The 15478-nt window shown below is 29.4% G+C and overlaps 1 protein-coding gene across 6 annotated transcripts in view; it reads right to left on the reverse strand.

The window, feature by feature from the left end:
• LOC143247403 (protein kinase C and casein kinase substrate in neurons protein 1-like) overlaps nt 1-15478 on the reverse strand; it is a 77885-nt gene that overhangs the window by 51049 nt on the left and 11358 nt on the right. For 2 of the 6 annotated variants that reach the window (XM_076495436.1, XM_076495439.1), the window contains exon 2: nt 15077-15126. The exons of 2 other annotated variants lie outside the window; for them this stretch is intronic. In XM_076495436.1, coding sequence (XP_076351551.1) covers nt 15077-15100 — 24 coding nt within the window. In that variant the 5' untranslated portion in view covers nt 15101-15126. Of the gene's footprint in view, nt 1-1665; nt 2056-15076; nt 15127-15478 lie in introns of those variants that run through there. 2 more of the 6 variants (XM_076495441.1, XM_076495438.1) reach the window with 1 other exon arrangement.

The raw sequence follows: 15478 nt of genomic DNA on the forward strand, positions 1-15478 counted from the left end.
CAGTTATCTAAATATAATGGAAATTTCCCATCTTGGAATTTCCAAATCCTTGGTTAGTGTAAATCTTTAAGTGAATGAATCTCCTTGAGAAACTACTTGCATAAACTTCCTAAAAAGCAATTATTTTTCAGTGGCATCATGCTACTCAAAAGGTGAAAAGCAATGACAAAATGTACCTAATGACTCATGCCATTCCACCTCAATTATAAAGTGGCTATGGCTGTCACCTGACTAACATTCATTTTAATACTCAACCTCCATATTTGAAATCTATGTTGAACAGAAGTTACTGGAAAATGTTAATCTAAACACCAAATCTGTAAACTTTATGGGAACTTTGTTTCAAGCAGCTGGTCTGCCAAATTATTACGAGACAGAAGGCTACCTCCCTGCTCAAGTTTTTGTAAGTAAATAGGACATAGCTCATATATGTAACTTCTTAGCAAAGACAAGTAGAAATATGGCATATTTCCAAGGTCTCAAAAATTTCTGTGCAAGTATAAATTATCTGAACAATTTTCAAAGAAACTCAATGAAACCTTAACATTTTCTACACAGTTATTTTCCTCAGAAATTATGTAACAACTTTTATATTTTTATTATGCAAGTGCTATATAAATTCAAAAGAAAATAAAAATTAAAAGCATTATTCTCTCAGGCCTATCTAAATATTTAATTAAATAAAGTTGAAATGAGTTAAACTGAACTTCAAGATTTTATTTTGTCTTACAGTTATATTATTGCTCTGATTTAATTAAAAAACTTACTTTCATGAGATTAAACTGCTCCCAAAATAAATACTAACACCTCACTGAAGACCACTGTGCATAAATCACATCTAACCATAATGCATTTAACCTTTTCAAAAAACACCAAAACACAATGTGTGTGTGTGTGTGTGTGTGTGTGTGTGTGTGTGTATATATATATATATATATATATATATATATATACTGATACTTTTAATAACTTACTATTCTCTTGCTTGTTTTCTCTAAAATATACTAGTTGCTAGAAATCTTAATAGCTTAAAAATTTTCATAAGAATATGAAATAGATTTCAAATTTATTATTCTCAGCAGCTAGATGTATTTTTTTTTTTATTGTATATTTTGTATTTTCATCTATAAAATATAAAGCAGAATAAGACACTAATCTATTAGCTAGATACAATAAAAATAAATTGAAGAAAAATTAAAACTTCAGATACTGGTTACAGATAAATAATAAATGCTTAAAGAATAAATACACACAAGAAAATCAGAAGCAAAACGGAATTGTCCATGGACAAAATTTTACATTTTATAACCTGGATATCAATATATTCAAAGCTGTTATTGTAACTATTAGTTTTAAAATAGTTTCTAATCAATGTCAAAACTGTGTAGATTGTAACAATCTTTTAATTCAGAAATCACTTAACTGAATTGTAAATTAGAAATTGTATTATTCAACAAACAGAAGATACAACTCAGCATTTTGTGCCCTTAATAACAGATGCCTACGTAAGACTTAAAACTGATACACTTAACGCACGATTGAATTATATATATATATATATATATATATATATTAGCTAGTATTTTGTCAAAGCTCTTCATACGTAGCACTTATAAAAGTAATATGTTTAAAACAACACACAAAAACAAATTACAAACAACTTACACAAATAAATGTACAGTACAACCGTCCTGGGCTGGATTTACAAAGTGATCAGATGAAACTGTTTCTAAAGAGGCTTTAGATCCCACATATATAAAAATCAATGTACCCTAAAAGATCTCAGAATCATTCCCTACACTACCTATTCCACGTAATAAGCGCTGACTGTCAAATCAAAACGTATATACTCCGTCACTAACTTTAACCTTTTCGTAACGAACATCAGTATGTCTGCAGGCCAAAGCAAAAGAATGCGATTCACTCTCCTGTTCACCCGTCCTCAAACCACTACGTCACTTGGTCACGGCGTAAAGTTCTATTGATGACACTAAACAAAACGTTTCCCTAGTGTGCTGATCAATAGACAAAATACGAGGGAAAAAAAAAAAAAGGAAAAGGCCAAGTTATCACGTGGGCATCAACGGCTTCTGATAAGATGCCTCTAAAGTTTCAGGTGTGCGTTTTTTTTTTGTTTTTTTTTTTAATGTATGCATGCTTTAATTTGGTTAATAGTTCAGTACAATATTTCGCATTACTATCTGACATTATTTTATATAATAATTAGTTAGCAAGCTGGGAATAGCACAACCTAAACTCGATTTTAGGTGTTCTGTTTGAACTAGCTTCAATAGAATAAAACGTTTTTCCGATAGTATCAATCCAAGAATTACAAGATGTGATAAAGTTGTCTCTTCGGAAAGTAATGTGCAATGCGAATTATACTGTTTGCAAGAAGAAAAACATTGTTGAATGTAAACAATATACATGGTGGCCAAGAAGTCTGGAACCATATGTACTTAATAAAATTTTACAGAATGTGTTCCACGTGCTGTCCTTGCAATTCGAAACAAGTTTGGATTAATAACAGGATTAACTTGACCTTTATGCTTTGACAACGCCATAATCTGACACGTTTCTGAAATTATGAAAATGTTTCAAATCACCTTTGGTTTTAAACTTTTCGGACACTTCGTGTGTGTGTGTGTGTGTGTGTGTGTGTGTGTGTGTGTGTGTGTGGAGTCTGGCAATTTTAAAAATCAGGCTCAAAACACGTAAGCAATCACATTAAACGAATAAAATACACATAGAAAGGGAAAATCAAGTAGTGTTGTTTACTCTTGAAAACGCTGACCGTAACTACTGTAAGGTAAACTGAAAAATATGGTGTATGAAATAGAATTTTAAATAATTTAAAGTCACCTTTAAGCGTTTTACAGACAGGTTATGCAGCTGTAACTTTTGCCAAGATCACACGAACTTACAAAGCTAATGAAAATAAGTTAATTATTGTGACAGAAAAATAGTTGTGAATTATAACTAACTGTTCAGATACCTTGAAAATATCACGTAGTTGATTTCGCTAAATACACAGGCCCTACTTTAATGTTTTAAAATATGTTCACGCGTGTACTTCGTGTGGCTATTATACATACGCCTTAATTTAGTAATGTTTTAAAATAGGTACAATATTATGCCATTCGTATTGAAATACTTAAGATTTACAACTGCAAATTACATTTTTCTACGAGTGCCCGGGTGTCTCTCGAATTTCGCGCAAAGCTACGCGAAAGCTATCTGCGTTAGCCGTTTCTAGTTTAGCAGTGCAAGACTAGAAAGAAGGGAGATAGTCATCACCACCCACCGCCAACTCTTGGGCTACCCTATTACCAACGAACAGTGCGATTGACTGAAACATTATGACCCCCACCTTCAATCCAGTGAGTATATCTACAGTTTTTGTCCTTTAAAAAACACTGTTTAATAGTGTTTTCTCCATTTTAATAAATCCTTACTTACTTTTCACCTTTCAAGAAAACATGTACTCAGCTTCATTAAAATACAGGATTCGGGACAATGGATGTCTCATTGACCAAAAATAAACTTTCTGATGTCCATTCATATTCATAAATACATTTTTGCAACACTTGAATGTAGTAATCAAATGAAGTTGAATGCCAAAATGTTTCTAATTTTACATAAATATTCAAACAGTTTATTTTGAATGATGTTTCAACTGTGGGCAATTTCTAAGTTTTTCTTTACATAAATGGAATACTTTGTTTTGTGCTTAAAAACTTTTTTTGTACATTTTTTTTATGTTTTGAAAAGTTTTAGGTCACATTCAACTGAAAAATGTGACAACTGTTTTAACCATTTCTTTCTAGTGAGATGCTAATGTTTTGTAATAATGTTTTTTTGCAAGATTAGAAATTAGACAAGATATAATTACCAAATTACTTACCTAATTAGGTTCTCACTTTGAAACAAACTTTCAAAATTTCTTTAAAAAAGTAATAGAAAAAATAAAAATAAAATGGTTGACTATAAAAAATATCTGGGCAAGACATTGTCAAGAGAGATTTTGTCCATATCCCTAAAAGACTATCCAAATCATTGTCAATTTTTCCTGTAGAAATTAAAGGCCTATATAAAAGTAGTTACAACTATTGCTTTTCTTAAACAGGTGGACATTAGAGTTCCAGTGAACACCTTAAATACCTGTTACTATAGCCAGCACCTAAATATTGTAACATAACAGTATAAAAAAATATACATTTTCAGTACTTAAAAAGGACAAGTATTCTGTCAGTATAAATGAAAAACTGAAAGTTTAGTCCTCTCACAGCTCAGGTTTAGTCAAATGTCCTAGTTCTTTGCCCACCCTGAAAACACTGCACATCAACTGAATTGACTGGGGGTGGTTAAGTTGATAAATAGAAAAAACTTAGCAATGACATAGCCAATATGAGATATTGCTGTAAATCTCAAGTCTTTTTTTGAAATTCATGCAAAGCTACACTAGGGTTATCTGCACTAGCTGTTCTTAATTTTCACTGGAAGACTACAAGGAAGGCAACTATTCATCACTATCACCAACTATTGGCCTACTCTTTTACAAACAAATTGACTGTCATATTATTTTAATGAAGTTTCCACGATCCACAGAGTTGATATTTATTCATTCACAATATGAAAAGTAATCTTTAACTTGCAATATCATAATCCAGCTAGGAACAGTTATAACTTACAAATCAAAACAAATGCTAAGAGGTAAGAAGTATTAAAAAATCAACTATGTTAGTCTTGTACATAACCAAATGAAGCATTGTTACCAAAATAAATGAAAACTTCAGTATGCATAAAAGATTAAAGACTTGTGAGGGGTATACATTCTTTAAGAAAATAAATCTTAGATTTTGACCTCACCCTCTGTTGCCAGTCAATGATGCCCAAGCCTAATATCCAATTATTTACATGTTACTATATATCCCTTTTCTCCTTTCTATGGCCCAAAATTCTTACCAAACTTTCAATATCTCAATTATTCTCAAATCTTTTAGATACTTTTTCAGAATAAGTTCTCCGAATCCTTTAATAGTTATGCCTATGAAATTCACATACTAATAAACCCTCAAATTATCAAGTTGTTTACAAACTATTCACCAGTGTTCATACATAGTAGATTAATTTGATACTTTTGTTCACTATAGCACTTAAGTGTTAAAAGTCAACCAAAAGAAATTAAATGAAACTCATTTTCCATGTAAAATACATGCAGAACAGTTCAGTAAAATTAACTAAAATATTGATAGTATTTATGTTTCCAATTTATTGTGTAACAAGTGATAATTTTCACTTATTATCCTGGTTTCTTATTTAAGAATTGATTAGATGTAATGGAACCACAATGTCCATCATCTTCTTCAATAATGTTCCCACAAATAGCATGTTCTTGGTATAAAGCATGGGTGACTTATGCATGACACAATTAAGCAGATAACTGAAAGAAAGTAGTAATAAAAGTTATCTTTAAGTACTTTGTGTTGTTCCGAGCTTGTTTTATTTTCTAACATAAATTGGACTTTACATCAGTATACGTACCAGTAACTATATTTCAGTTCATACAGTTTAATTTCCTGTAAAAAGCACATTGCTACAGTTGGATTTGATTTTACAAGAATTAAACTAAAAATTCACATGGATTTTAAGTATTTTCCTTTAAAAATGCTCTATTATTGTAGCCTATGCTGTTGTTCTAATAAATCAATTAAATTGTTTTGTTCATTTAAACTGATGACATACATTAACAGCCAGGCAAGTCACAAAATGAAATTATTTATCTGAATAAACAAAATTGGTTAATTCTTGCTATACATTAGCTATAAAAATACACACACAGATTGAAGTCTCATTTCACTGGCCAACTGCAAAGTTTTATTACATAATGAAATATTTCTTGTAGACACTGATTCATCACAGCTGTGCATGTGGGAAACAAGCTGAATAAAAAATGCCTTTTACAGTGAATGGTTTTGTTTTTACAAAGATAAAAGAAATTCCTTTTTTTGCGTTTGATATTTCACATCGAGTTACGAACTTGTATGAATGCAATGTACATTTCATTATCCATAAAAGTTTTTAATGTAATTCCTTTTTTTTATTTGTTAGGAAACAATTACTACTACCAGTTTTCTTATGTTGTTGTTTATTTCTTTTTATTTTACATAAAAAAGTCAGTAAAACATGAATTCTTCACATGCAACATATTTAACAAATTCCATTTACATCAGCGTGTCAAGGATGAGTGTATGTCTAGTAACAATACTTATGTGCAAATTTATCTTATGTCAACTTGAAGACTAAAAATATTAATATTAGTAACTGTTTTCTTAACTGTTGGAACAAAAGAATATATTTAAGCTTGATTAATATTACATACTATTATTATATTTGTATTTACACAGTGCCATGCACACACACATTAGATTATTTAAATATTTAAGCCTTATTACTGTTACATGTGTAGTACATAAATATACAATAACAATGTAAATATAGATAATTTTCTTACTTAATGCCATATAAAACATTTTATATTATTCAAATATTTACTTTAATTTAAAGTAAATTTATTTTCTTGCTTCTTTAAATTAAGATTGGTCTTCGACACAGGAATATTACATTTTTGATGGTCCTTAACATTCTATTATCTGGTTCAACAGAAAGTAAATAGAGAATTTCACATCATGCACTACTACACATACTACATGTACAAATAACTACAACGCAAGAGATTCTAACAAGCCCCTTCATGTGAAGAGTAGGAAGTTAAGTGGATCTTGTCAACTTATTTTTCAATTATATGCATTTTCCAGCCATACTGTACTATAATTAACTTATTACAGATCTGAAACTGGGGAGATTCTGTGTCACCAAATACCATAAACAAGGACTCAGTAGAAGATAGATGGAACTAACTTAAGTTCTAAACTTATTCCCACAAAGCATTTCAGCTTTTGCACATGCTTGATTTTTTCTTTTAATATAGTGATTTTTCAAAACAGAAAATTGTAAAGCAAGATAAATATTATACAATAAGTTAATTCCCTGTTTAATTAGTTTCTTTAAAAAAATGCAATTTAAGACTTTTACATTAGCTTTCTTAAATCATTGACCTACAAGGATGTTGTTTGAGATCAACAATAGTGCCAAAGATATAAAAAGTTCTCAAAATACCTCCTTGACTTGCAATTTAAACCAGACTGTTAAGCGATGTTTAGCCGCTATCTTTTTTACAAGACACATTAATCAGAGTAACAGTTCTAAAATGAGAATGAGAGACACCACGAGTATATTGTCTTCACACTGTTAACTGTTACTTCCTGTTTAGAAGACACACACACACTAAACATTTTATTTTTGATATCTACTCAGTTATGGTATATTTTCAGGTATTAATAAGTAAAGTTTATTTTATTACTTACACTTTCCAGTATGGTGATTAATGTAAACATATACAGGATAAATCAATGATCACATTTTTACATAAACTTAATGTATGTACATTATGTATATTTTTAACAGTCTTTTTTAGGAAAAGTTGGTGCTAGTTTTTCACTAAGCATTTTACATATTTATAGTACCTTACATATCACTTCATAAAATTAGTTTCATGAGAGAACTACAACTAGAACGGAAGCAGAGAATAAAAATATCTCAAACTTGTTGTGTATAAAAACTTGCTTCATGACTTAATTGTACAGTTTAGAGTTTGTTCTTCAATGGTAAAACTTGATCTGGTTACAGTGCAACATTCCAAGTTAACCACCTGGAAAGGTGCAAAATATACACTTGTGCCATGTCTACACACATACTTTCATGTAGGTGAACAGACCCTACATGTATAAGAGGTCACTACAGTTAAACCTTTAATCAACACTACCTAATCAGTTCGTATTTCAACAAAACATTAAATTTAAATAAATTGCAATGGCCTTAAAAACATTTTTCTTATAATTTATATATCATACATTTGATGCTTTAATCCTGAATGAAATATATTACAAGGTTTTTCTTAAATGTTGTGTTTGCACATACACAGTTTTATAAAAATACACCTCTAATTTCAAAATTATAGATTAGGAGATAGTCACGTACTATACAACGATTTACTAATTACAGAAGCCCTGCAACTGTACTTTGTTCAACAGTACTGAAAGAAAAATAATATAAAAAGGTAAAGTAATAAACTGCAAATATAAACAAACTTGCACAGTTATTTGGTGTGTTTTTTTAAATCTCTTCTTTTGCCATTATAATCCCTAGTAGATTACTGGAATCTACCATTTTCCTCAACTACTGTCTCTTTCATTAATAATTTAAAAGTTTAATTTATAAAGCTTTAACCTAAAAGATCAAAATGTTTACATATTTATATTGACTATTAGTTCATTCTAGAGCATGTTCCAAATACATTACCTACAAAAGTTATACATCAAACATTACTTCTAATGTGTCACTAACTTGTTTATATGCATACTAAGTAGTGCATCATTATGTGTTAATACTTAATGTTTGCAATACATTAATTTCCAAAACAGTGGTATCTGTTGTAAAATAACAAGCATAGTTTGTATAGCAAATATTATGAAAAGTAGTCTGTACTGGAAGTACACACAGCACTACTGTAGTATTACACATACAATAAACTTGCACATTTAGAGTAACTTACACTTATGGTTAGGCTAGTCTAAAACAAGCATGAAAACATAATTCATAAACCTTTTTCATACAGAATTAGTTTTTGAGGACTCACAAGTGGAATTATTCATATCTATTCATGTATGTAAATATTAATCATGTAATGTAAGTTTGATCCAAAGTTTTATTTTAAACAAGTTTTAAAGTCCTTTATTTTAAAAAAAACAACCTTAAATACAATTTGAAAACTTGAAATGTATTGTCACATGACAAACAAGCTATGAAAATTAACCATTTTAATTCTATCTTTAGTAATACAATGGTAGGTGAGTAGAAGTATGCCCGGACAATAGTGTTCACAAACGTTCAACTCCATTTCAAGGTTGTCTATATGAATATAGTTTAAACAAGTAATGAATGTTTTCAAACCATGACATGTTCCATGCTCACTTTTAATGGATTTCTTTGAGCTTTATAGCATACACGTAGATGTCACATACACATGTACAGTTATCAGAAAGAAGTTACTGTACACTATAATACCAGTTATTTTAAATTGGAACAGTTGTTGTTACAAATTACATGAAACTGAATGTTAATATTGTTGGTTGCTTGAATGACTATAGCACTTGGTTGTTTTTACTTAATATGTTATAGTTAGAGGTACTGTTTAAATTATATTTAGGTCTTACTATTGTATTTTAGTTAATTATATACTAACTGTTTTAATTTCATAACTAAAATTTTATTTTAATATATAATCTTACTTTGCTTCCATTCTCAAGGCTTACAGTATTATGCACTAAATGAAAATTTTGCATACGTCTCCCAAAGAAACTAATATGCCTCATTGACACTGAGGACTTGTGTTGAGATTAATAACAGGTGGTAAAGGACAAAAAAGGAAAACAAAATGTCAAAAAAAATCAGCTTTTTATGGAAAGGAAAAAAAGACCTGAAATTATGAATTTAACAAAATCTTTAGATATTCTACAACAAATTAAAGAAAGGTACACATTTGCATTTCTATTTCATAATTTTTAATTATTTAACTGCATTGTATGTTGATGATAAACTTGAATTAGTAACATGGTACAGAAAATGAAAACAGGCATTTACAAAAACAACCTTGATATCCTTTTAGAAGGTTCTATAGATTATTCAAGAGAAATATGAAAGCCATAAGACAAGTATTTTTTTTATACTTAAAATGCAAAACTGATAAAGTTAAAAGGTGCATGATTTTTAGCTACTGATCAAAGAAAAGAAAAATACTGTATATAATAATCACTTTAGAAAATGTTTAGAAATAACAATGTCTGATTTGAAGCTATAAAAAGATACAAGTCATATTAAAATGGGATGAATCAGTGTACTTTTATAGACTAAGAGACCATAGAACATATGTGCATACAAACAGTTTCAAACAAAAACACTAAGACCTGTTTTTGTGTTTTCTTTGTTTAAGTATTGTAACAAGCTTACAAATTAATTTTTAAATACAATTTTTTTAAAATGATCACTAAAAATATTTTGAATTATATCTATAAAAACATTAAACTTATTATATTACTGTTTGTATTTAATTCCACAATATTGTTCCCATTCAGTTAAAGTTTTGTAAGATAAAGAACTTAAGCTACAGTAAAACATTAATGCATTATTTAACGACAATGCAATAATAAACAACCACACACACGTAAGAGGAATAAACAGTACACCAGTATACTGAGAATATAGAAAAAACGGCATAGGTACTGTACTACATGTACATTGCAACCAGGTCAGTGCTATTGAGACAAAACCTCCACCTCCTGAAGCTAGAGGTGGAGCTAGTTTAATATAAAAAAACAAAATAAAACTGGGCAGCCTTATATGTCAGAAAAAAATATATGTTATTATGCTAAAAATTAAATATCTTATTAAAACGTACAATATACAAATAAGACAACTGTACCAAACAAGTTGTGAATTACACAAAAGACAACAGTAATATAAATATGATAATTTAGTTTGCAGGCAGATTACATAAATCAGCAATAAAACTGTACCTGACACACCACAAACAAACTCTAAACTCCCAGGTTATTCTTATGGTAATGAAAACAGAAAAACCAGGTAGCTTTCAAAACCAAAAAGAGGTTTACATTACAAATAACAAAACAATCAGTATCTTTATTTAGAAAAACTATTTGTGAAATGTTTATAATTTCAATAGGTTATTAGTGAAAATACACAAATATATCCACATACATCCTTAATATATTTGACTGAAAATAAAATTCCACGATGTTAGCAGGTCCCTTGTTATACTTAAATTCTATTTTTCTTAAAGGTGGTAGAAAAAAAACACACTAAGAAATGAAACTGATACTCTGAAATGTCAACAGATAATACAAATATGTAGCCATCATGCAATTAAAGTGGGAGATTTGAACTGTACAAGTTTAGTCTCACGTGTTGAAACAGGTGTATGTGCTTTTCTTCGTACTTGCTGTGCATGTACGTGACAAAATGTTTTCACCTTCCATTTGCCTTTCTAGGAACTTCTTGTTTTAAAGCACTTTGAAGTCCTTAAGCTTGCTAATATCATGTTCAAGTATATTCAAAATGCAGAGACATACTTGTACATTATGTAGCTTTAACTAATTATTTCTATCAATTAAATTACTGCACCTGCAATGCAATCAGTCTAGTCTCTACAATGCAGTTTTTAACAATCACTTAAATTTTCTTCATATTGTAATTTTAATAAGTTAATACTGCACGAGTCTCTACTACTAAGTAATAAACACTGGTTTAAACTGCATGATTTTCTAGTTACGTTTTAAATAAAAGTTACCTTTTAAATGAACTGCACAAGCTAGGCTACATAGTATTTGCTAACATGCTGAATATGTTGATAGCAAAGAGTTGCAAATTTAAAATTTCATAAAAGCTGTTTTGGTTTTAAAACAGATTTTCTCATAATTCAGCCATGCAGATTAAAGTAATGTTTTTTCTATCCCTTTAAAAGTTGTTTTTACATATCAGGAAGAAACATCTTAGTTTAAATTATTTCATTTATTGCAGTAAATGTTTTGTTTGTTAAAAACACAAACAAACAAACTGAAGAAATGGACAGTACACTAGTGTCAAATGGATATCCACCCTCATTTATCCCAATTCTTTTCTGTAAAATCTACATCATTTAGGTCTCAGAACTGCATGTAGTTTTTACATTTTGCATAATGAAATTTTGTGCAATTTTGCATATTATGGAGAAAAAAATATTTTTGAATTCAACATACAGGAATTACTGTACAACATGTCAAAATTAAGACAACAAAACTATAGTTGGCCTATGTTATTTTAAAAAAATAGAATTCCAAGGAAATTAGTAACAGAACAAAAACCAAATAACTTGTTAAAACAAAAAATTAACAAAATATCATGTTCTTAAATGTGGATTAAAAACATGCTGCAAGAAGCAATTTAAGTCCTGTAACAAAAAGAAAAATGTTACATCATAATAAAATGAGATAAAGAAAAAACTATGCCTGAAAAATTAACAGAAATATAATAACTTTCATTTTAAAGTTTGATAAAATGTTTTAGAAATTTTCGAAGAAACATTATCTAAGGGCACAAAAAGGAATGACAAAAAAGTGTTGCAGATAACAGAAAAAGTAAGATATTTGTGAATGATAAGTGACAATACAACATTTCACTCTTACTCTACAGTGTTAAGATACAAATACATTAAACAAAAAATCTGAGTTACTATTTACTCAAGTGTTATTCTGATATTCAGCATACTTAAAATAAAGAGTGACCTGTTTTTTGAGCATTTAAACATATAAACCATTTTATTAACAAATGAATTCCATAAACATGAAAAGTGGCCATACATCTCAAATGGCTGTGCATAGCCCCCAAATGGAGTTTTGCCCCAAGAAAAACCAAAAAAACCAGGAAGTAACCCCAATTAAGAATAAAAAGGTACACAAAATTATCATTAACTTTCATTCATTATATTTATTGGTAGATGACCATTGAAACAATTCAACAGTAAATTTCTGAAAAATAATGATGAATAAATATAAACATTTGCAGATAAGTTTCCTTGAGTCAGTGTGTATGCAACACATCTCAAATGTGCAGTCAACCCAATCCCTTGAAAAAAGCAATTATAGTTGTTTAGTGGGCCGTTTACAGCATCTCACCATTCTGGTGGCAAAGATATTTGGATTTCAATGCACTGGATGCATTCAACACAGCTCATGGCTCAGTTTCAGTAAGCAGCCATAGGTACTTTTTTCTGCTGCAAGCTTCCATTCCTTACAACTTTACTGAACAAATGAAATACCACTATCGAAAGTGTCATTTCTATAAGAGGAGTCAAAGGGGAAATATTAAAGAAAAATAAATTTATCTGATACCATATAATAAAATTATGAATGTTTATTTTACTAATGTACCTTCCTTTATATTTTTTTTCTTTCTTGCTTCTATTTTAAAAATATTTTTCAGTCAATCAACAACAAAAAAAAAGATTTTGTTATGAAATTCCCTCACAGAAATATTCTTGTACCCAAGTATCCCCCCCCCTCAGACTGATTATTCAGCACATACAAAGAATTATTTAATATATTTTATTTTCGTGCATGATTAACTGTTCAGAAAATGTATAGCATGACAAACATTTGGCTATCCTATACAGAATATGAAGTATCCAGTATAAATATATTAGAAATAAACATTCAGTCAGTCTGTATTATTGTTATATTTAGTTATACCATCATGTGATGTCACTGGTGCAACTGCCCTAACTATGAGTTTGAATGCCTCAAATTCACTCATCTGCAACAAGATCAAGACTGTCCAGTACTGCCTGCATCTGGAACTATGGTTACTTATAAGTAAAAAAAAATGGTTATGGTTTGAAAATCATTGCAATCTTACCCTACATACCATTTCAATGCAAGACCTTTACAATAACTTCCATTCCTAGGAAAATTTATAGTTATAAAATGCCTAGGAAATACTCTGTGGATAAATTACAGGATTTTATTGATGAGTGAGGAGATATATACTGAACTAATGTTTCATCTTCCCATACCTCACCTCTTAAAAGTGTTTACAAAAGACTGTCCTTTCGGGCTTCACATTTAACAAACATTTCCCAAATGTGTGTAATCCTAAAACTGGAGAGGTACTTTAGTGATATAAATGCTTTCATCTAAAACACAAGTATCAGATGGAAAAAAAATTTTTTTTTTTTTATATATTCAGTTATCTTACTTAAAACTGTTCAATCTAAATATTAAAAATATAAAATGGCCATTTTAATAGTACGTTACTTAGGGCTGCATTCTGACAAAAGGTTTAAATCTGAATAAAAAACAAACAAAAACTAAAAATCAAAATAAGGGTACATATCAAAATAAATAAATAAATCATACAAAAGCTATGTGCATATCACTGCTGGAGGTGTATTTAACTTCATATCGGATCAAAAAGTATGCTACCTACTTAAAGTGAACCTAAAACTAACCTGCTCGAGTATAGGCAATCAAATATATTTTTCTTAAATTTTTTACCTACAAAATACAAGAATGCTTTGCTTGGTCCACTAGATATTCTTACTGTGGACTCTTTAAATCTCTTTAAAAAAATTAAAATATTTTGATCTCTTTCAGAATAATAGCTTTTACTGAAAACTTTGCCTACATATCCTACCGTTCTTGCATTTTCAAATCTTACAGAGTTAAAATACATAGAGATAATAAATGGGGAGAAAAAAAATCAACATATGTCAATGCTACACTTGCCTGAATAAAGCAGAAAACAGTTCTAGCTTATGGAAGTATAAATGAATTAAGATCAACAGCTTTTTAAGAACATTTGTTTGAGTTTTATTACGTGTTTCTATTGTCTAAAGACCATCAAATGATAAAAAACCAGTACAGATAACAAGCAGACAAAAATTCTAATCTTCAGTACAGGCATCACTTTCTGAACCTCTTGTAGTAAAACAATACCTCTGACATGACAAGACTTAAAAAGCTTTGTATATGAACATACACTTTCTGGATTTAAAAACATTCATAGAAAGTTAAACTTAAGTTTTTGCATCATATTTTTAACAAAAGAAACGTTTTTTTTGTTTTTTTAGTACCTTCTACTTCTGAAAATAGATATATTCAACTTCTTTGTACAGATCACTTAGATATGTATTAATTACAAAAATTCCTTTGAAATTCAATGTTATAAAACTGTTTGCATCACAAGGACATGATCTTAAAAACACTGAAAGATTTCCCACTGTTTCCATATGCTTAAGCATCTTTTTTGTTTTTCCTTTTTATTCACAAAACCTACCCTACAAACAAACACTCTTTGGTGACTTCCAAATAATGCTTCTTAACTACAACAAATGTTGAACACTTACATTTTTGTAACTGTATGCCTGCATCCACAGTAAAGTCTTCTCTCTCTCATCTGAGAGAAATGTGATTGTCATAGTTTTTGCAATGAAATTGGAGCAATAAAAACATGAAAAACTAAATGTGAAGCATAGCATTAGAAAATGCATATTGAAAGTATACAACCTAATACTTGTTTCAATTTATAAATATGATCTGATACCAGTAGGTTAAATCAATCTACATTACCCTTGACTGCACACTTACAAACATTTAGAAATCTACCTTTGTCGAGTTTTCTACAAGTATGGCATTAATATGAATAACAGTAGAGAAACACTACTAGTACTAGTTACTAATGGACTTCATTTATCAAAAATGTACTTGCTATTATTTTAAAGACCAACTGCATAATATACTTCACTTTT

This window comes from Tachypleus tridentatus, chromosome 3, assembly GCF_004210375.1.
Source record: "Tachypleus tridentatus isolate NWPU-2018 chromosome 3, ASM421037v1, whole genome shotgun sequence".
Taxonomy (NCBI): Eukaryota; Metazoa; Arthropoda; class Merostomata; order Xiphosura; family Limulidae; genus Tachypleus; species Tachypleus tridentatus.